Consider the following 21,417-nt stretch of genomic DNA (forward strand, 5'->3'; position numbering starts at 1 on the left):
AACCAGAGGCAGGAGTGTCAGCCAGCCCCTCGCTTGCTGTTAATACATGTAACACCATGATGGTATGTAGAAAGTAAGGTAGGAGCAAAAGTCTTTCCTAAGAGAAAAAAAGAAAATCAGTGCTTGTGCAGAAGAAAAAGAACCAGAGAAAGACCTACTGAAGATTCCAGTGCTGGTTCCAGAACCTTAAAGCAAAAGCACAAGCAGGTTAGCCAGATGCAAAGCGCCGGAGTGAGGCTTACTGGGGGTGCTCTGAGTGATCTTTTCTGCACCCGTGTGTGAGGACAGCACACAGCGTGTGGTGACAGGAAGAGGTTCCAGAGGAAAGCAAAGGTAAAAAGCTTTGTTACATATGTCACAGAAAAATCATTATGAGCCAGAGAATTTAATTATTTAAAGCTCACCTTTTACCTAAGTGTTTAATTCACTAATTTAAACAGCCTACTCACATCTCCATTTCCCCCACACTAGACGACTACAGAGCTTGAGGACATACACACAGAAGACTGGCTATAGTGGCAACAAGGACCCAAGAAATGGGGGGCAAGATTAATTATTGGGGAGATTAAAACATGTTTGTTTTTCCCACCTGTAGGTTTTTAGATGTAAGAACAATTTGATCCATCTTCAAACTTTACAAGAATTCATTCTTTTTGCCATAAAAAATTTTTTTAGCTTCAAAACACACATAATTTCATTCCTCTATGCAAGTGGAAAACTTACCACTGGGTCATACTCCCAAAGCTGGTTGCCTTTTAGGTGGTGGCATTTGAGCATTGTGACTGGGCCATTAAGTTTGGAGACATCCAAGCAAAGGTCATCTGTTCTAATTTCTTTGTTGGCAGTATAAGAGAAAACCTGAAAAACAAAAATGCACACATATAAGCTTTAACAATAAAAGAAACTAGCCAGTAATCTGGCAGAGAAAAAAAACAAGTATCTCAAGATATTTGATTTCTGAACTTTATTAACGTAGTATTAGGAGAATAAATGATTCTGAAAAAGCTACCACAAATTTTACATACAGGAAAGAAAAAATGACCGTGAACTCTCTGTATACACCGTATTGTCAAGGGCTATCAAAAGCTGTTCGACTATAAAGGGCAAAATAAATCTCACGCAAAGCAATGTAAATACGGTTCTCACAAGGGGCCTTTTATAAATGTTTCCTTTAAAAACAATCATTAGACTGAAGGCTCCCTTCTCCTAGAGGTTTTTAGAATTGTCTCTTCATAGGTAGGAAAATATTTCCTGAATGACATCATGAGATAAAAGATTCAAACAAATCCAAAAATTATTCCTTTTATTTATTTCTAACATTTATTCATTTTTCAGAGACAGAGAGCATGAGGGAGACAGGGGCAAGGAGAGAGGGAAACACAGAATCTGAAGCAGGCACCAGGCTCTGAGCCTGACACGGGGCTCAAACTCACAGACCATGAGAATATGGCCTGAGCTGAAGTCAGACGCTTAACCAACTGAACTATCCAGGTGCCCCCAAAATTATTCCTTTTAAAGCTTTACTAAAATACTCACCTGGTTACCTCCCATACCGTGACAGTTAAAAATTCCAACTTTTTCATTCTCTTTTCTAGCCATGTTATCTAGACACTGATTTGTTTCCACATTTCTTATCTATGGGACAGTGAATAAAGAAAATACAAGGTGTTAGATAAACAAGACATACATATAGATCCATATGGACGTTAAAGTCAATCGAAACTCTCTACCACATACATATACACCGTGTAGACTGATGGCAGAATGCTCAGTGGCTTCAATACACTATCAATTCCTTCCAGTTTACTCACATTCCAAGTTCCATCTTGATGACTGCCTTGAAAAAGAAATAAGAGATGTCCTCTTGTTGGGTAAAATATTTGGTAAACATCAAGATGTCTAATGGCAACTGAGATTCTAAATTATCAGGGACCCTTAAAGACTTGACATAGGAAAAGAAGGGAGCTTTGCATCATTGGAGTAGATATTCCTGAACATAAATATGATCTTGATGTCCTCCTTAACCTAGCAGGAAAATAACTACTGACGGGATGGTTTGGGAATATGATACAGTACATCCCTATGAAAGTTGTTTTAGGATATACCTAAATTGTTTGAGATTACACAGGGTATACAGTAGTTATGAGCTTTTAAAACACCGGGTTTGACAAGCAAATGTGGAAACCCCAACTTAGGGCCTGGCAGGGAGAAATGTGTGGAATGACAGCAAGACAGACAACTTCCTGTGTTGCTGTGTTAATTAGCACTAATAGAACTTTCTGTAATGATGGAAATGTTCTATACTTGTGCCATCCAATATTACCATATGTGGCTAGCCTACCCTAGCCATATGTGGCTATTGAGTACGTTATTATATTTTTTTCTTTTACTTCTTGCTATTGGGCACATCCATTCCTGGGAAACAGGCAGGAACCTATAGCCCAGGTTTCTTAGTTTTTGCTATAATCTCCTCTAGGATCTTGGCACTTCCACTGGGCAAAACAACACGGGCAGTTTAAGGACTTCTCGATTCCAATATAATGGAATCTGGATTCACTCTTTCCCTCACTGCAATAAGAGAAATATTGGTTGGATATGAGAAAGAGTATGGGTGTGAATGGTTAAGAGCACAAATTCTCAAGCCATACTGCCTATGTTCAAATCCTGTCTCTTCCATTTTGTGTTTAAACCATTTACTTATGCCTCAATTTACTTATGGTTAAGTGGGGATAATAATACCTCTATCTCATAGTGTTGATATGAGGATAAAATGAGTTAATGTTTGTAAAGCACTCAGACCAAGACATAGAGTTGACATGGAGTTCATACTCACTAAATCTTAGGATCATTAGATCTGTCTGGGGAAGACACTGGTTAGTCCTTAAGACTGGCTAAACTGTGAAAGATCTGACTTACTTGTTATCTGTGGTTGTTGTTTAGTGTATTTATCTCCTGGATTAACAGGTCTGAAACTCATTTATTCAGTTTCAGGTCCTACAGGAGCCATGAAAGTCAGACTTAGTAAAAGGCAGAGGCTCTAAATTCACACCTTCTCATTCCCCTTTCTACTCTAAAATTCTATGATCTCAGGCTTCTCTAGACCCTTTGAAGCATGACAAAAGATCCCTGAAAGGCTAAATTCCAGTTTCTAGCATAGGAAAGCTCAACCAGGTGGAGCTATGGTCCCAGCACGAGACCCCCAGCTGCACTGGGGTGGGTGCTTGAGAATGACCCCAGCACCAGAAGTCAGAGCTTTAATCTGCCTAGTGTGGCCTGATACTGAGGGCAAACAAGCTTAAGACCATCTGCTTAGTTAAAACGACAGTGTGACAAGTAAGCCACAGTGGGTAAAATCTGTTCCTTTTACAGAAAGCCAGCTGGCCAGAAGCAGGTAAAGAACAAACTTGCCTTGGCAATCATCTACTGTGGGTTAGACAAGTGGCTCTTTGTAATATGCCTGGATTCTGGCCCAGCTAACAATGCCTAGGTGTTATCCAAAATTGGGTCAGTTCAAGGAAAAAAAACCCAACTCATTCCCTCTATTCTGAAGGCAAGTTATAGGAACAGCTGCTATTCTGGACCGGAATGAGGCTACAGCAAAGGGAACAGAGTCACATTAATGAATCAAGAAACAGCCTACTCCTCACCTGTTTGAGGATGAATTTCTTAAATTACTACAGAGTTCACACATAGGGAGCTCAGGTCTCCCCTGAAGTAGCCTCAGTAACTACTAAGGACAAAAGGTAGCCTGTACTCGTGCTGGCACGGGCTGAATGGTTTTACTCCGACTCACCACCATCAGCACCGGGCTCCCCTCTGTGATATATCTGCTGCTGTGATATATTGCCCCATATCCTGCTCTTCTACGTTCATCTCGTCCTTATTCCCTAAGCCCCTAACACCACCAATACACTCTCTCCACTCTCAACTGATGATCTTGTGTTCAAAGAGGACATGGAAGAATCCGAGAACTTCCCACCACAGACTACCCGTCTCTACCCTCCAATCACGACTGACCTTGCATTTGTCCCCACTCCCTCCACTTCCTTCCTACTTCAGTGGACACCCTGCCTTCTCATCCTGCCCACCATGACCATCTATTACATCTAAACAACATCTATTACAGGTGACTGCCATTAGTACTCTTTTCTAACATCTTCACATTTTCTCTTTTGGTCAGTTGCATCAGCACAGTTCTGATTTAGCAAAAATAAACACAAAAAACCCTTTCTTTAGCTCCATATTCCCCTTCAGCCACTATTTCTCTGCTCTCTTTACAACAAAATTTCTTGCAAGACTTGCCCAGACTCATGATCTCCACTTCCTCTTCTTCCTTGAAGCCATCAAGATTTTGTCCCTACCAACCTCCATGGGAACCCTGTTGACACAGTGAGATGGAGCCCACCAACAACTTCTCCCTTACCAGTCCAGTGGTCAGTTCTCTGTACTAGGCTTACTCAGCAGTCAACCACTTCCTCTTTGTTTTTAAGTTTATTTATTCATTTTGAAAGGGGGGAGGGGAAGAGAGAGAGAGAGAGGGAGAGAAGAATTCCAGGCAGACACCATGCTGTCAGTGCAGAGCCTGAGTTGGGGCTCGAACTCGCAAACTGTGAGATCATGACCTGAGCGGAAACCAAGAGTCGGACTCTCAATCGACTTAGCCACCCAGGTGCCCCAACCACTCCCTCCTTCTTTAAACACATCCTTCACATAGTCTCTGGGACACACACTCTTAGTTCTCCTATTTCAATGGTCACTCTTTCTCAATCTTTTTTGGCTAATTCATTCTTGTTTCAAAATTTCTAAATTGTGGAGTTTTCTATTGCTTTGTTCTCAATCCTCCCCTCTTCTCAGTCTACACTCACTCCTACCACGGTGATCTCATACAGTTTTGTGGTTTTAAAAATTACCTATATATTGAAAACTCCTACCTTTAGATCTCCACCCCCAATCTCTCATCCAAACTACAGATTTGTAAATGCAAGTACCTACCCTGTATTTTTACCTGGATCCAATTTAACAGGTCCCAAACTACACTGCTGAATGCCTGCTGTTACCTTCTCCACAAGCCTTCCCATCTCATTGCCAACTTCCCTGCCCCAGTTTCTCAGGCTGAAATCTTACCATAGTCCTTCATTACGCCTTTCCTTTCACCCCAGCTCTACTCTTGTTCCCACAGACAACCTGACCTTCTCCCAGTGAAAGTTTGCTTGTCTCTCTCTGACTTCCCATCTCACTCAGAATAAAATCCAAAGTACTTACTGTGGCCTACCAGCTCCATGTGACTTGACCTTCAGTTTGTCTCGACCTCATCTTCTACTACCCTCCCAGTCCCCCTGTTCACTTCATTCCAGACAACTGTCCTCTCTGCTGTTTCTGGAACACGCCAAGTACACTCGTGTCTTAGGGCCTTTGTACCTGTTTTTCCCTGAGCCCAGAACACTCTTTCCCCAGGAATTCATATGGCTTGCTCATTCACTTCCTCTAAATCTCTGCTCAAAAATCAAAACTCTTATATGAGGGGCCTTTTTCAACTACCCAAACAGTACCGCTACTCAGGCCCACCAGCCATTCTCTTTCCCCTTTGCCCTTAGCACCACCTGCCATACTGTATACTTTAAAAACCTGGTTTCCTCCACAGATTGTAAGATTTGCAAGAGCAGAGACTTTATTCACTGCTACAATCCTTGTACATAAAATAGTGCCTATCACACGGTAGGTACTCAAATATTTATTGAATGAATGAAATGGCTGAAGAAGGGACAGCCTCCTATGGAGTCAGGGGTTACTTTTCCCAAATATCATGAGACTGAATCCTGGGATGGGGCCTCGCTGTGGCCCTGACCACACATATTATTTGCTGCTGTGACTTCTATTATATATGGTCTTTCAACTTTCTTTGTCCCTTCTTTACAATTTATCTTTACTTTGATGTTTGTTAAGCTTTGATTCAGGCTAATTAACACCAGGAGTATATGCTTTCAACTTCATGGGACATTTTGTTAAAGAAGTCTACTGAAGACACTAATATATTGAAATAAGAGTCCACCTCTGAAAGGTTAAGGGTGGAACATTCTTATTTTAATAACATGAAAAATTAATAAAATTTCAAGTTATGAGGTACTGTGTTAACAAGAACTGTCTCACACTTGAAGTTATTTAATTTTAATATGGAGGGATTCCCTTGTTGGATGTTTAAGCTCTATCGTTTTTGATAAATGAGAACACAACAACCACACAGAATATATATATATTTTACCTCTCCCAAAGAGAAATAGTGACGTGGAATTTGGGAATCAGGATAAATATTCTCTAGGTACCAAGAGAAAGGTCTGCATTGTAGTTTGTGTCTTAGGCCAAGTCTTGATGATATATCTCCATAATCTACCTTTGTAACACCTGTTGAAAGAAATAATCGACTCTGAATTACTCATGTTCTATTAGGTAACGTATTTCTATGTAAATAACGCATTTATTAACAAGCCAGGCAAATGGGAAAAGCGGTATCATTTTGGTGATATGACTACACAAGTGATATACCATGAATCCATTGTTCAAAATATAAAACAAGGAAATATGTGTTTTTTTTAAAGAAAAATTAGATCTTCATTGTGAGAATGAAATACAATGCTAGTAATATTACACACAAACATAAGTTATTATGGGATCAGAAAGCTTGAATATATATGTTTAGGCAAAAACAAGAATCAAGATCTATTTTGCCCAAGTATTAAGCAGTGCAACTGTTTCCAGTCAGGTTTCTCTCCCACAACTCACTGACCTGTGCAAGCTGACTGGCCAGTCTTATGGTAATTAGAAAAGGGGGCTGCAGTGGCAACATCAGGAAGATATAGAGCTTAGGGAACAACTATTCCCACAAAATTCTGAATAGCAGAGAAGTTCCTGGACAGAAGTCCCTAGAGGCATGCTACAGTGCTCTGCACTGGCCCCGAGAGATTCCAATCTTCATATAAAAGTTAAACAACACAATTAGGTTAAAAATAGATACAGAACACTGACGACACCTGGGCTAACAGTAACATGTGCGATACTGACCTGGATAACTCATTGTGTTACTATATTAGGCACTTTGCTAAGCACTCTGGCACTGGGTGTGATTTCATTTATTCCTTACGACAACCCCGTGAGGTTGGTGCTCTGCCCCTACTCAAGGCTTTTCTACCCCTTCTTATCTCTCAGATGCATTAAGATCAGGAATAAGAAAGTTATACTCTTGTATTTCTAATGCAAAATAATGCTAACCTGGAGAAATTATATAGAAGAAATTCTTGAACTCATCCATCCACACTTCTGCAAGTCGCCTGTTATTTTTATTGATAATCTGTCCTGTGCCTCCAGGAAATGTGTAAGGTGTGGCTTTCCGAAATACATGTCCGACATGTGAGCAGGTAACAATCTCCAAAGTTCCTCCACACTGCCAGATCTGAAAACAACAGAAAAGAAGACCACATAAGACCCTGATGTTTTTTTAAAAACTGTTCACATCTCTGGATGTTCACAGTTAAAACTTCACAGAATCATGGCTATACATCCTCACAGTGGAGCTCCTGCTATATGGTCACAAAGCCAGTGCTTCCTCAGAAGGATACTTTTCTGTAATTTTTGGTTCTGATCAAACCAGAGGTTGAAGGTTAAATTCAGAAAAGATATGTTAAAGGCTAAATGCAGAAAAGACATAAGGTCTAGAGTATTATTTTTTTAAGTTTATTTATTTCGAGAGAAAGCACATACACATGTGCGCGCACATGAGCAGGGGGCGGGGGACAGAGGGACGGAGGCGAAGCATCCCAAGCAGGGTCCACTCGGACTGCATGGAGCAGGACGCAGGGCTCCAACTCACGAATCATGAGATCCTGACCTGAGTTGAAATCAAGAGTTGGATGCTTAGCCGACTGAGCCACCCAGGTGCCCCCAGAGTAATGTTTTTCTAACTGCAGGCCAGGACTCATAAAATGATAGTAAGTTCAACTCTGAGGAATGGCAACCAGCACTAACAAGGACGTATTGTTTCATGAAATTGGTTAGATTTTGTGTGTAGTATACACATGGCTCATGGTCAAAACACTTTTGACCATGCAATATGCAGCCAGAGTCCTATCTACTCCTCCTTCTCCAGACCTGTCATAGCCTGTACATTAAACCGACTAGAAACTGAAACTGGATCTCTCATGAATTATTCACTGGGACAATGACAGCACGCTCTGTCATCTTCATGAGAATAAAAACAAAAGGGTAAAAGAAACATCAAGTTTGGGTTCACATTCTTAGTTTAATGAAATTATCCTTCTGCTCCTTTCAAAATACATTCTTCTGCAAGTCAAAAATCTGCTATTTACACTTAAAACAGATTTTGAGAAGTTCTGATTTTGTTAAATATTCAGTGTCTCTACTTTAAAGTTCTCCCAGGATCACAAAGTGATACAGCTGGATAGGATCTCCCAGATGATCTAGAGTCCAGACCTCTCCTTTTCTAGGGGAGCAAAGTGATCCACTCGAAACAAAATGAGCTAGCTGGCTTAGATTACAGGGCAGTTCAATGTGGTTTCCACTATACGCCAGGTGTCTCAAGTTAATCATTTTCAGAAATACACAATGTCACTTTAATGGGTTGATTTTAGTGAATGTGAAATGGTTAAGCGTTTTATATAAGGTTGACTGGGTTAAATTAGAGCAATTTCAAAACTCCTTTTTCTTTTTATTGAAAAATGTAAAGCCAGTAAAGTGACCAAGTTTTATATAAGAGAGAACAATTTTCACAACAGAAGGACAAAGCATATTACAGAAAGTAAAATTACGTTTTTGGCAGTCAAGTACCATAGTAGCATATAGAAACTACATATTGTTTTTTATTTTTAGAGCTTGAATTACTTCCTTGTAAGTAACAGAAATTCAAAACAACTAGGGGATCTTGTGTAAGTTTTATACTTTAACTATTAAGATAACTGAATTATTTGCTTAAAATATAGTTTATAAAAGGAACCCTTAATAGTAACACCTAACTTTTTATGAAGTGAGGTTCTGGAGTCTGATGAAACTCAGAGTAAATTCAATTTTTATTTTTTATTTAGAGATACATAACATGAATAATTAACGCATACCTATATTTGAGGTTAAGTAAAAGATTATTTTTTGCAAAGGGAACTTACCCTAAAGGAAATCTCTAGGTTTTCTCCTCCCCAAATATCCATTCCAGCATCGTATGTTCCAATCTCCTGGAAGTAATCTCTGTCTATTGAAAACAGGCCTCCTGCCATTGTAGGTGTTCTGAAATCCAATCATAACTCTATACGGTCAGTTGTAAGAATTTAAAATTTACAATCAATTTTTGTTTTTAAAAGTAGTTATATTAACGGTATACAATGACAGAATAAATGCTTATTCTCACACTCTTCAGAAACATTCATAGGCCCCTAAGGACTTTCCATGTTTTTATGATCTGCTATTTGGTCTTCAGGCAGACCTATACCCACTGTGCTGACCGGTGGACCTACTCCTGTCACAGCCTGTGCCCTGACAGCCTTCTCTGCCCAGTCCCAAGGCCACTCCTGTTTTTAGTACCTTTCCTGGTCCTCAAGTCCTGACTAAGCTTAGTCACCTGAAACTCCTTAAATTCAGGCTAGTTCTCATAATTCTCTCCATCTGACTGTGTATCTTCCCACAGTTCCCAGCAACTACACTGACTATATAATCAACTAGATTCATGTTAGTTAACTCTCACACATGAGGTTTTAAAGTGTGGTAAATATTGCAAAAGATATAGATTAAATAGGACAAAAACAATGAGACTCTTTTCCTACACCTAACAGAAACCTTTAAGGAAAGGAATGAAGTACACAATGAAATCCATACACTCCTAAGGGGACGGTCATCCTGATCAAGTATGGCACACTCTGTGCAGAAGAGGAGCCCAATTCATCAGCACGTGACCCAGGTATGCAGAGTGGGTGGAAATGACTGGAGTTAAGCAAAGAAATGATAATGAAGGAGGATTTAAATAAACAAATACCCATCAACCATTTGATTTCCATGAAAGATGTGTATGAAGAAAAATGGACTTCAACTAGAAGAAAATAATTAAGTTCCAGGGAAAAAGGAAACTATGGCCATCATATTTCACGATGAATTGTCGCCTGTGATTCCATGTCCTGAAATCTATGGATTCTAGGCTGTAAAGAGTGGCAGCATTTGCCTTTCCCGTAGAAACAGTCGTTTCCACATAAAAGTTAGAATATACTTTGATTTTAGAAGAGAAAAAGAATGAGAAAAGCCTACTATCTTAGGAGGCAGAGGAAACAGGCCAACACCCACAGAGTTACCATTTAGTACCCAGGTTTCTTGCCCTGGGTTTTGAGCTATCTCTGCATTTCCTGGAATTGTATGCTCAATCTTCTGTTTGCACATGTGTATTTTCCCCCTATTAGAGAAGACTCACAGCTTTTATCAGACTTTTCAAAGAAGCCTACTGTCTACAAAATGTTTCAGAACCCCTGATTTAGATGGTGATTTCTTGAAGTGTCAGCAAAAGAGTGGAAAAGTACCTTTGCTAGAAAAAGACTCTGGCAGGGCAGGAGACAAAGCACAGAATTAATGAAATTCTCCTCAGCTTGGCCAAAACAGGACTTGAGTTCAAGGGAAAGCAGGCCTGAGAAGGCCGGGAAGGGAGAAAGCTAAGGCGTGGTTGGTTCTGAAGGGGCTCTCAACCACTACAGAAGCAGCAGGCTGGTGCTGCTGGACAAATCCCAGGATGGCTCCCAGAGCTCAAGGTCTCAATTTCAAGGTTCTGAACAGCATAAAGATTCTTATCCCTTTCTGAAAAAAAATCTACAGATGACCAAATATAAAACAAACGAAAAATCAGAATGTGTCCATGGAAATCCTTTTTTATACTTCTGTCAAGTCTAGTTATTTTTATATCTGAAACAAGCTTTTCTAACCTTATCAAGTCAGTAACTATCATCTGAATGGTACAAGTTGGAATTTACAATCTTATTTTTTGGTGCAACGACCCACTTTTAGGTAATATTTTCACATACCAACACTTACAATTAATTAAGGGACAGTTTAATTTAAAGCTAAATATTATTATCCTTAACAATTGAATCTAAGCATAAATCTGACAGATTTACAAAATGTTGTTCATACAGGAATGAAAAAACATATGCATGTTACCATCACTTTTCAGGTGCACTATTTATATAGATTTATATAAATGAAAAAATCTATATATGTAGGCTTATATAAAGAAAAATTCCAAATTTGTTAAATGATCAGAGTAAAAAGCCCTCTTTAAAATACTAATACATGTGAAAGATGGCTCTTAACTACATATATGGTATACACCTCGTGTATGTATGGTATACATTATATGAAGTATGTGCCTCATGTTTCTCAAAATACACTTAAAATCCTTTTGATAGGATTCCCAAAGCTTCGCTATCCCCCATTGATAACACTTTAGGGAAAATGTTTGACAAATCAATTACCTGACAGGAAGAGTCCGATCACCTTTCCTTCTGTCCATTTCTCTTTGGGGAACAGGATACCATCGAAAATTGAGCTTCCAGTTGAAGCCACCATAGGTCATATCAGAGCCTGCCATGTACTCAAAAGTATCATCGCTGATCACATCAATGATAGGACATACCACTGTTTTCCTAAAATCATAAAAGCAAACAAAAAAATCTTCACAACTTTCCTTTTTGAGGCTCAGTATAACAACTATAATTATATGCTAAGTGTGTTTAAAATAAAAATACATTCTATAATGTTAAAAGCAATGATAAAAAAATTTCCTGCTATATCCTACTAAGTTAGCATAATCATTTATCACACTCACTTGTAGCCATTGATAACCTTTCATCCTTTTTTTTTTTTAATTTTTTTTTCAACGTTTTTATTTATTTTTGGGACAGAGAGAGACAGAGCATGAGCGGGGGAGGGGCAGAGAGAGAGGGAGACACAGAATCGGAAACAGGCTCCAGGCTCCGAGCCATCAGCCCAGAGCCCGACGCGGGGCTCGAACTCACGGACCGCGAGATCATGACCTGGCTGAAGTCGGACGCTTAACCGACTGCGCCACCCAGGCGCCCCCCTTTCATCCCTTTTTAATTCATACTTTTACATAACTTCCACATATAAAAACAATCCAGGGGCACAAGGGTGGCTCAGTCAGTTAAGCATCTGATCTTGATCTCAGCTCAGGTCATGATCTCACAGTTTGTGGGATTGAGCCCCTCATCAGGCTCTGTGCTGACAGTGAAGAGCCTACTTGGGATTCTCTCTTTACCTCTTCCCCTCTCTCTCTCTCTGCTCCTCCACTGCTCCCTTCTCTCTCTCAAAACAAATAAACTTAAAAAAACAAAATTCCAAATATTTCCAGTTTTCAAAAATAACACTTTTAATGACTACATAATCATTTTAAAATGATTACTCTTAAAATGAAAACTCTTGGATATGTGTGTTCCTTACAGTTTTTTTGTTATTCAGTTACTAAGTGAACATGTTCATATAACCAGTATTTTGCTTTTGCTTTAGGAGTAAACTTCCAGTTTTGTATTTCTTCATACAAACTGTCTGATCACAGATACTTAAATTTTTTTCTATTGGTTTTGTGAGTTTTTATGAATCTGAAAAAACTTCCACATGACCACAGCTCTTTCCTAGGAAAGGGTGCACTGCTCACAGCCTTTGGCAGCCACATTCTAGAGTATGTAACATCCTCAGCATCCCCATCTTTCCTGTCTTATTTAAGAAATCATTCCCAGTCCAAAATTATAAAGGTATTCTCCTATGCTGTATTATATTTTTACTTTTCATATTTAAGTCTTTAATCCTCATGGAATTGATTTTGGCATGATAAACAGTAAGTATCCAACTTCATTTATTTTCCTCATGGATAACCAGTTATTCCAACACTGTCTGATGGTCTTTTTTCCTTCTGCTGTACTTACCAATGCCTCCTCTGTCATAAGTCAAGTTGTTGTGTAAACATGGGATGGTTTCTAGACATTACTGTTTCACGAATTTATTTGTGAACTTCTGCATCAATGTCACTGCCAGGGGCACCTGGGTGGCTCGGGTGGGTGTCCGACTTCAGCTCAGGTCATGATCTTGCTTCGTGAGTTTGAGCCCCACGTCAGGCTCTGTGCTGACAGCTCAGAGCCTGAAGCCTGTTTCAGATTCTGTGTCTCCCTCTCTCTCCGCCCCTCCCCTGCTCGCACTCTGTCTCTCTCTCTCTCTCTCAACAATAAATAAACATTTAAAAAATTTAAAACAAATATGTCACTGCCACAATTAATATAGCCTCAAAATAAGTCTTGATATCTGGTAGAGCCAGCCCTGTTGATACTTCATCTTCTTCAAGACTATCTCACCTATTTTTTTAAAGTATGCATTTCTACATAAATGTTAGAATCAGCTAGTTCCTCCAAGAAAATTCTGTTGAGATTACAACTGGAAGTGCACTGAATTTCTAGATCAGTGTGGGGAGAACTGATATTTTTACCTTTCTATCCATGACTATTATCCTTCTCTCCACTTATTTTCCAGTAAATTTTAGATGTTCTATTTTAGGCATATTTTGTTAAACATGTTCCTAATTATAGCTTATTATTTCCTCTGCTATTATAGAAAGGATCTTTTCTTTTTTTCTTTTTACAGTTTATTTTCTAACTATTCCTTGCTGGTGTGGAGAAGGCTTTTCTATGGAGATCTTATATTTGACAACACTGCTAAACTGTTATCATCTCTGTTTTGTGTAAGATTTTGTTTTCCATTAAGAACACATCATCTGCAATTGACAGCACTTGTTTTTTTTTCCGTTTCCAATCTGTACACCCTTCTTATATTATTGCAAAACCTAAGGCTTCTATTAATACTGAGTGACAGTAGTTAATTCAGGGCATCATAAGGATGTTCTGTATATTTTTAAAAATTTTTTCAACTTTTCTCCATTAATCTGATGTTTGTTAGCTAAGGCTTTTTTTTTTTTTTTTTTTTTTTTTTTAGGCCATCCTTTCTCAGATTAGTAAATTTCCACTCTGTAATAGTTCACTAAGTACTTTTAATCATAAGTGATGTTCATTTTAATCATAAATGAACATGTTTTTCTGTATCTACTGAAGAGATCAGATTTTTAATGATAGGGTTTTAATCATAGTTTTAGAAATGTTAATGACGGTGTATTATGTGAACTGATTTTGTAATATTAAACTAAACCGATTAGTCATGATATGTTCTTTTACATGTTTTTCATATAAAAATAAAAATATATGCTATAGTTATTTTTTTTACTCCTAGTAGACTCAGTTTTCTGGTATTTTGAGAATTTTGGGTTAGTGTTCATGAGTGGATTTGGATAATTTTCCACATACTTCCCTACTGTCTTTCATGTTAGAGTTCTACTACTCTCACAAAGAGTTCTCTCCTTTTCTATATACTCTGTTTACAAATTGTTTCCCCACCGCCACCCCACAACAAGGTTGAAACAGGCAAGTGTTCTTGGGTGCGGTGGGGTTTCTCTTTCTCACTCACACGGGGGCACAAGATCTTAGCTTTACACTGGTGTTTGCTCTTCATCTTCCCACCTCAGGCAGGGCCTAGGCCCGGTCTCCTATCTTCCTGTCGTTTGTCTATCTAAAGGCAGAGACGCTCTGTGTCCTCTGAGTTTGGCAGGAATTCTCCAAGTGAGAGCTGGCTTTAGTGTTTGGACCACTCTCTTGCCTCACTTTTGAGATCTGCAAAACTTCTGACTTCAGTGCCAGCTCAGCGATGCATTTAGAAATGCGTTTTATAACCTATCCAGCATTCAAACTCTTTCAGATGGAAATGTTACTCAGGACACCTAAGCCACCACACAGCCCCAACTAGAAGTTGTGACCGCCATTTCAGTCAACGCCTCTTTAGTTTGTCAGCTCCTCACCCTGCTTTCTCTCCCTGGGGCCAGGCTCTTGCTTATGTGTGCTCTTTACGCAAGCCAGTATTTCCCGTCAGTCATCTCCTCAAAGACAACAATTCACAGAGATATTCTCTTCCTTCTTCGGGCAGTGTTCTCCTCCCTAAAGCTGCTGTACCTTCTCGCTGTCCCAGCGCTGGTTTTTCCCTATTTATTCATCTCTGAAAGGGTGAGATGTAGGCTCAGCATTTGCTAACAAACAGAACAGATGCAGTGGCTTGTGCCGTGCTTCACTTAACTTGTATTGAGTTCCCCTTCCTAAAGTCAAACCTTTATGTGGAGCTGGCCCAGGTTCAAACTGCAAAGGCAAGAAGAAATTCAACTAATCTGAGTCTAGCAGACTGAAGTTAGCTTCCCTCCTGGTATACAAGAACTGTGCCAGGGACCGGCAGTAGGTCACTCTGAAAAATGTGTGCATTGCTCTCACTGCTCTTCCTGCATCCTCAGAGATTATAGCGCTTTTCCATATACAATTAAGCACCTTGGGCTACGATGCTGATCTCCCCACCCCCCTCCTACTTCCTGCTGTGCTACAGGCTGAGTGCTGTAGTCTCAGTAAGGAAGTGGAGAAGGAGAGGTGACCTGCCTGCTTCAGTTTAGCCTTAGGCAGCAGGGGCGATCAAGGGTTTTATCCTACCTCTCCTGAGTTCACAGCCTTCTGTTCTGCTCCCTATTAATAAATAGAGCATGAGGTGCACATCTGAACAACCTGCTTCCTGATGCAGCCTCATCAACAAGACTGCAAACATTTCTTCACGGTCGCCTTCACTTTTAGTTTAGAGTGTTCTTCACGGGTATTTTAAAGCAAACTTTAGAGGAAATTATTTTTACATTTATTTAAATATACAGAATTCTGCAGCTTACCATACTGTTTAAGACAAACACACTGAAAACAAGTTTATAGACTCTGGAAAATTACCTGTCATGTTTGATCCTGGCTAAGAGAGGCTCCAGCCATCCCACTGTACATTCACAGTGAGCATCTAAGAAGGTGATCACCTGGCCTTTAGACACAGCAGCTCCTTTTAATCTAGCTCTGATCAATCCAGAACGTTGTTCCATTCGAATTACATGAACTGGTACTTTTAATTTTTTCACATAACTCTCTAGAGGTCTTTTCAGAAAGTCTGAAAAATTAACAAAACAAAACATCACATGAAAAGACCAACCCGGTGCTACCCAGATGTAAAGCAATTCTGATGTGCAGTATTTCCCCCCCCCATCCCGAACACTTTCAGGGAGGCCCCCTGACTCACAAACCCATTTCACAGCAGGGAGGCTTTTTCTTTCCTAAGAGCTCATCCTAGAGCTGCCCTACCTTCCTGCATGAAGACTTAGGAGAGAGCCTTTGGGTGCAGGCTCAGTCAAAGACAGGCAGGTCACCACGGTTCCCTAATACCTCTCTTGGCTCAATTCTTCTTTCTCCAACCATGCTTAAGTCTCAGGAACATAAAGAAAGTAGTTCAAGAGCATTAAATCCAGACCTCAATAGAGAGAAGGAACAGAATACGTCACAGCTGTTAGAATTCAGGCAATTGTGGGATGTCATCAAAGGCAGAAACTAACTGTCTTATTGATTACTACAGTCTCTGACTATGGTTCTTGTATTGGGAAGCATGGAGTGAGGTCAAGCTCAGAAGAGAAATGCTGTACTATAACTGCAAGACCAGAATTCCTTAGCCGACAAGTAGGTCTAAGTAACAAAGGTCTTAAGGGGGAATCACAAATGAAGGAAAAGGAGAAATCAGAAAGGATGAGGAAGTGGCTACATGAAACCAGCAACTATCCTGGAGTGTTCAAATAGAGGTTGTGCCCCTAAGCCAAGGAAGTCCTGCCTCCAAAATACATAACACTTTAAAAAGCAGAAAAGTCTCAGCTTCCTCAAAGCAAAGAGAAATAATTTTTTCAGATCAGGTTAGTTCATGGAATTTATGCCAGAGAAGCTATTGATGGTGGTTTGGTCAAATGTCTTTCCAACATTCCAACGACAGAATAGGTATGAGGATAATCTTTTTAGGGAAGGCAAATCCTGAGACAGAACTCCTGGGACTCCGAGGACTAGTTCTGTCCCACAGGACTCTAGTAAGGGGTAGGTCCCAGAGATCAGAGTGTATGCATTAAGGGGCTCTTAAAAGAGTAAACATGGGCATCCAAAGGGCTTCCTATACCACACAAAGGGAAAGAAAAACAGGGATGACATGGTTCTCGCCTGTCTGAACTAGAACGACTCAAAAATGAAATAATCAGGGACATGGAAATTATGAAAGAGAAAGGCCTATCTATCCCACTATGGAATACTGATTCCATTTCTGCTCATATATTTCCTAAAGTATCTGGGCTAAAAACAGTATCTGTAAAATACTGGGAGTAGAACTCGTACTGAGTCACCACTGTGATTTTATGAAGCAAATCTTAGGGTCAAAAAAATAGAACTCCATTCTGAATAACAAGGTGAGGACAGTACCAATCCCGGGGAAGAGGAAGATTCTGCAATAGCAGCTATCATTTTGTGTCTGTTTAGCATAGTGCCAGGCTCTTTGCACCAATTTAATACCATTTAATCCTTAAAACAGTAACCCTATGAGAATGTCATTACCCGTAACTTAGGCACAAAAATTCAAGGCTCAGAATATAAAATGAACCAATCAAAGTGACACAGCTTGTTGAGGGTTGGAGCCAAGATTCAAACCCAGGTCTGCCTGACTTCAAAGCCCATTTTCTCATCCACAACAAGAAATCCCAGAAGGGAACTACAGAGAGAACAACTCAGGACAGTACGATCACCTGAGCTAACACAAATTTAAATTACTTTATGTCCAGAGTTTGATGGACTCCCATGTGTTAGGGTGTGGGATATATTCTAGGGCTTCAACCAATTGAGGCTGGGTGTGTCATACACAAGATGTCTCCCGATAAGCTTACCCAAAAATATCAGACAGCTTAAAGTCTTCTTAAGAATCAAAGCAATCTAATTCCCAAGTCCCACGTCTCTGAAAGCTAAAATACTCTGTCCTGTCTATAAATAAAATGAAAAATGCATGATTCTCTGGTCTGGCAGCTCAAAAAAGTTGCTATTCCACAAATTTTCTTGGCATCTTTGTGGCCTTCATGCAATAAGGCTAAGAAATAGGTGTCCTCCTAACATGATATAGAATTAGGGACCCAGGGCTGGGTGGGGGATTAGAAACTACTTATTCAAGCCTAATTCTACAAAAAATGAAGACACAGAGGGTTAAGTGATTATGGGTCGAAGCCTCCATGTCATCTAAAAATAAATGAGAATCTTGTTTATTAGAATATCTTTATAGCTATTAGCTTATAAATGGGCCCCCAGGCATCTCTCCATCAGGGGGCATGAGGCTGCCAGAGAGTGTTTCAGGGGAAGTTTCACTGCTTCCAGCAACATCGAAGAAATCTTAGGCAGAACTCTACAGAGCAATAGAAAGAACAAGGAATTTAGAGTCTAGTAAATCTGACTCCTAACCCCTACTAAATAAGAACCTCTGTTTCCTTTTGTGTAAAATGAGAAAAGCAACAGTCATCTCAGATTAGGAACATGGTATCAGTTCTAGGTCCTAAGATAACCTTCTGAGATGACAATTACATAACTTTTGACGTGAATTAAAGACTCATCCTGACTCTGCCTTCATGACAGACCCTATAAGCAGTGAAGTTATGAGACATGACGTACGTAGCAGTTAAGAGGTCAAGCGTTAGGTTTATGCTAAGCCTCATCAGTAAAACAGGGATAATTATAGCACCTGCTTCATACGCAATAAATGGGGCTACTGACAACTCAGCAGGTTAACTGCGCAATTGGGTATCCTGAGGCCATAAGCAAACCATGCATGCTACACGACCCAATTAGAAGTCCCCACAGACAAGAAGTAAGGGTGAGGATTAATTGGTAGATTATTCTTTCATTCACTCATTAAATTCTGGACTGTTTATGTAATAAGTGCTGTGGGCACTGAGAACAGGGAGGTGAGCACACAGCCCTGATGGAGTGTACAGTCTGGCAGGGGAGATGGTCATTAAGCACATGGAGAAATAGTTAAAACTGACGACAGCCGTAGAGGAGTGCAGTGTTCCCAAACATGTTAGGAGGGACACAACCTGGTCTCCGGAGTTCAAGGAAGGCCTCTCTAAATATACCGTGATTCTGAGTAAACATCTGAGCTGAGCTGTGGGGATGGGGTGGGCAGGGAGTGGTTTGGGAAGTGAGTAGAGATGCAGGCAGAGGCTGGGGCATACAGGCCTCAGAGGAACAGTTTTAGTCAGAAGTGCCAGGATCACAGCCATGTGTTTAAAAGCTCACCATGCATACAGCGTGGAGAACGGATGGGAAGGGCAAGGGCGTCTGAGGGGAGACGGGACCAGCTAGTCTGTGTCAATAGTGCAGGTGAGGAGTGAGGGTACCTTGGATGTGTCTCATGAATAGAAAAGGCAGACTTACAGAGTTACATAAAAACAGAGTTTGCTCTAGTTCCTGGGCCTAACAGTTACCACCTAAAAAAGAGAACCAAAGAAAATTACCCTAGATAATTCTCAATCTGGATAGAAGGACTACAAACAACGATAACCACAAAAACACAATACCTAGTGGTTCCCAAATATCAGAAATGGCGAGCTACACACCTGAGGCTTTCCAGGCAGGAAGATATGGGAGAACCAGCCCATGACCCAGGGCTCTGGGACAGTACTCAGGGACCCTGCATGGTGACTAAGAGCCCCGGGTGGAGCAGTGAGGTAGACCTCTGCCCATGTTTTCTCTTACAGGTTTATACAGGCTGGGTGACTAAGAAGGGCCTCATGAGGAATGGAAAATATAGTTGGTATATGTGACTTTGTCACTTTAGATTTGTGGGCACATGTGTCTTTGATTAAACCACTTCCTACAAAAACGTACTACTCACACAGCCCTCTCAGGCACTCAACAGAATATTAGAGAATACAAAGGAGGAAATGGAAAAATAACTCATTTCATCTGAGGAAAAAGGTCTCTCCTTGAGTATTTAATTTAGCAAATATCAACATGTAAGTAAAACAAATGTAAGTCACTTGCAGAATTGATGTTCATATATATACTGCTGCTGAAATGAACTTAAGCTTATTTTCTTAAAGGATTAATTAACTCCTGGCAAACAATTATCCACATGAGGATTTACACTTCTATTGTCAACAGTAACTATTTAAGTGTGGTATTCTTAATTTCCAACAGCTCACATGTTGACATTAATTACATTACATATTACGCTATTACTCAAATGCTTTGTGTGTTTATAAACTGTCTCCTTAATTACAACAAGGAGGCAAGCTACAAGGTACTCAAGAAGGTAGGACCATATATTATTCTTCATTTGTACTTCTATAATCTGGCAAAGTGGTGAGATTTAAATTGCTATTAATGTGCAAATTACTCCCCATAATTAAGACATGAAGTGATTGTGATTAAATTTACATATTTAGAACAGTCATGGAAGGAGAAGGTAAAATACTTAGATAAACCATCTTAGTAGATGCAGTGATATTAGGCAAGAAAGATGGAAGCAGCAAGAGGCTGAAATAATGGTCAGGAAGTCTATGGCTGGTCAAGGAAGAGACATTTTCTGTAGTTCCTTCCAAATTTTTGGAATATTAGGGGAACGAATACAGGACACCAATGATCCTCAATAGTGCTGTGGGGGGAAAAAGCCTGGGAAATGCCAGGTATGTCTGAGTTTAACAGGTTTCTCTACAGATGGGACTTAGCAGAGCCTTCACTATGCTACCTTGTGGTGTGAAATCTCCATGAAGAATTCAAAATAAACGATGATGGCTCAAGGTACTTTAAATTAATACACCTTTCCCAAACAAGGACTTCATGAGACAGTTTGAGAGATTCTAAGCTTGTGAAAAACTCTGAGATCCCTAGAAGAGTATTTGGGCAAGAGTCACTGTATAGATTTATTATGAGATCAGAGTCATATTACATATCACTTTCTCATAAATTCCTTCCTCAGCCTTTTATATAACCAGCTATAGATCATTCTTGAACTCAGGAATGGAGAAAATGGGGAAGTCTAAGAAGAATCTGGAGAACTAAGGCTTGCCCAGCCAAGACTCCATTTTCCTTGCCAGAGGTGCTTCCCTATGACACATGGAACTCAGTTTCTCCATACTGGCTCTAAGGAGGTCAAGTCTCTCTCCATGGACTCACGGCCGCAACTTCCCAAAGGGAAAATTCTAATAAAATTATGTGGGTTTTTTCAGTAGTTCTGCATAAATGTTTATATGATATAGCATTATTTCTTTTTAAAACAAGATTAAGTTGTAATACAAATTAAATGCTAATTAAGGTAATATCTTAAGTTTCTTTCACAAGGGTGTAATTTTTTGCATATGTGAATGAGTCCAAATGCCACAAACATTTTTAGGACAAATTAGAAGTCTGTATAAAATTG

At 39.8% G+C, this 21,417-nt stretch overlaps 1 protein-coding gene across 2 annotated transcripts in view; it reads right to left on the minus strand.

Moving 5' to 3' along the window:
• Positions 1-21,417, minus strand: part of GALNT1 (polypeptide N-acetylgalactosaminyltransferase 1) — a 79,507-nt gene that overhangs the window by 4,628 nt on the left and 53,462 nt on the right. The window contains exons 5-11 of one of the 2 annotated variants that reach the window (XM_040479059.1): positions 15,894-16,101; positions 11,505-11,675; positions 9,168-9,285; positions 7,264-7,444; positions 6,260-6,399; positions 1,537-1,635; positions 724-858 (exon numbers count right to left, since the gene is read on the minus strand). In XM_040479059.1, the coding sequence (XP_040334993.1) occupies positions 724-858; positions 1,537-1,635; positions 6,260-6,399; positions 7,264-7,444; positions 9,168-9,285; positions 11,505-11,675; positions 15,894-16,101 (1,052 nt within the window). The remainder of the gene's footprint in view (positions 1-723; positions 859-1,536; positions 1,636-6,259; positions 6,400-7,263; positions 7,445-9,167; positions 9,286-11,504; positions 11,676-15,893; positions 16,102-21,417) is intronic. The other variant, XM_040479060.1, reaches the window with a different exon arrangement.

This window comes from Herpailurus yagouaroundi, unplaced genomic scaffold (genome assembly GCF_014898765.1).
Source record: "Herpailurus yagouaroundi ecotype Mexico unplaced genomic scaffold, PumYag 142, whole genome shotgun sequence".
Lineage (NCBI taxonomy): Eukaryota > Metazoa > Chordata > Mammalia > Carnivora > Felidae > Herpailurus > Herpailurus yagouaroundi.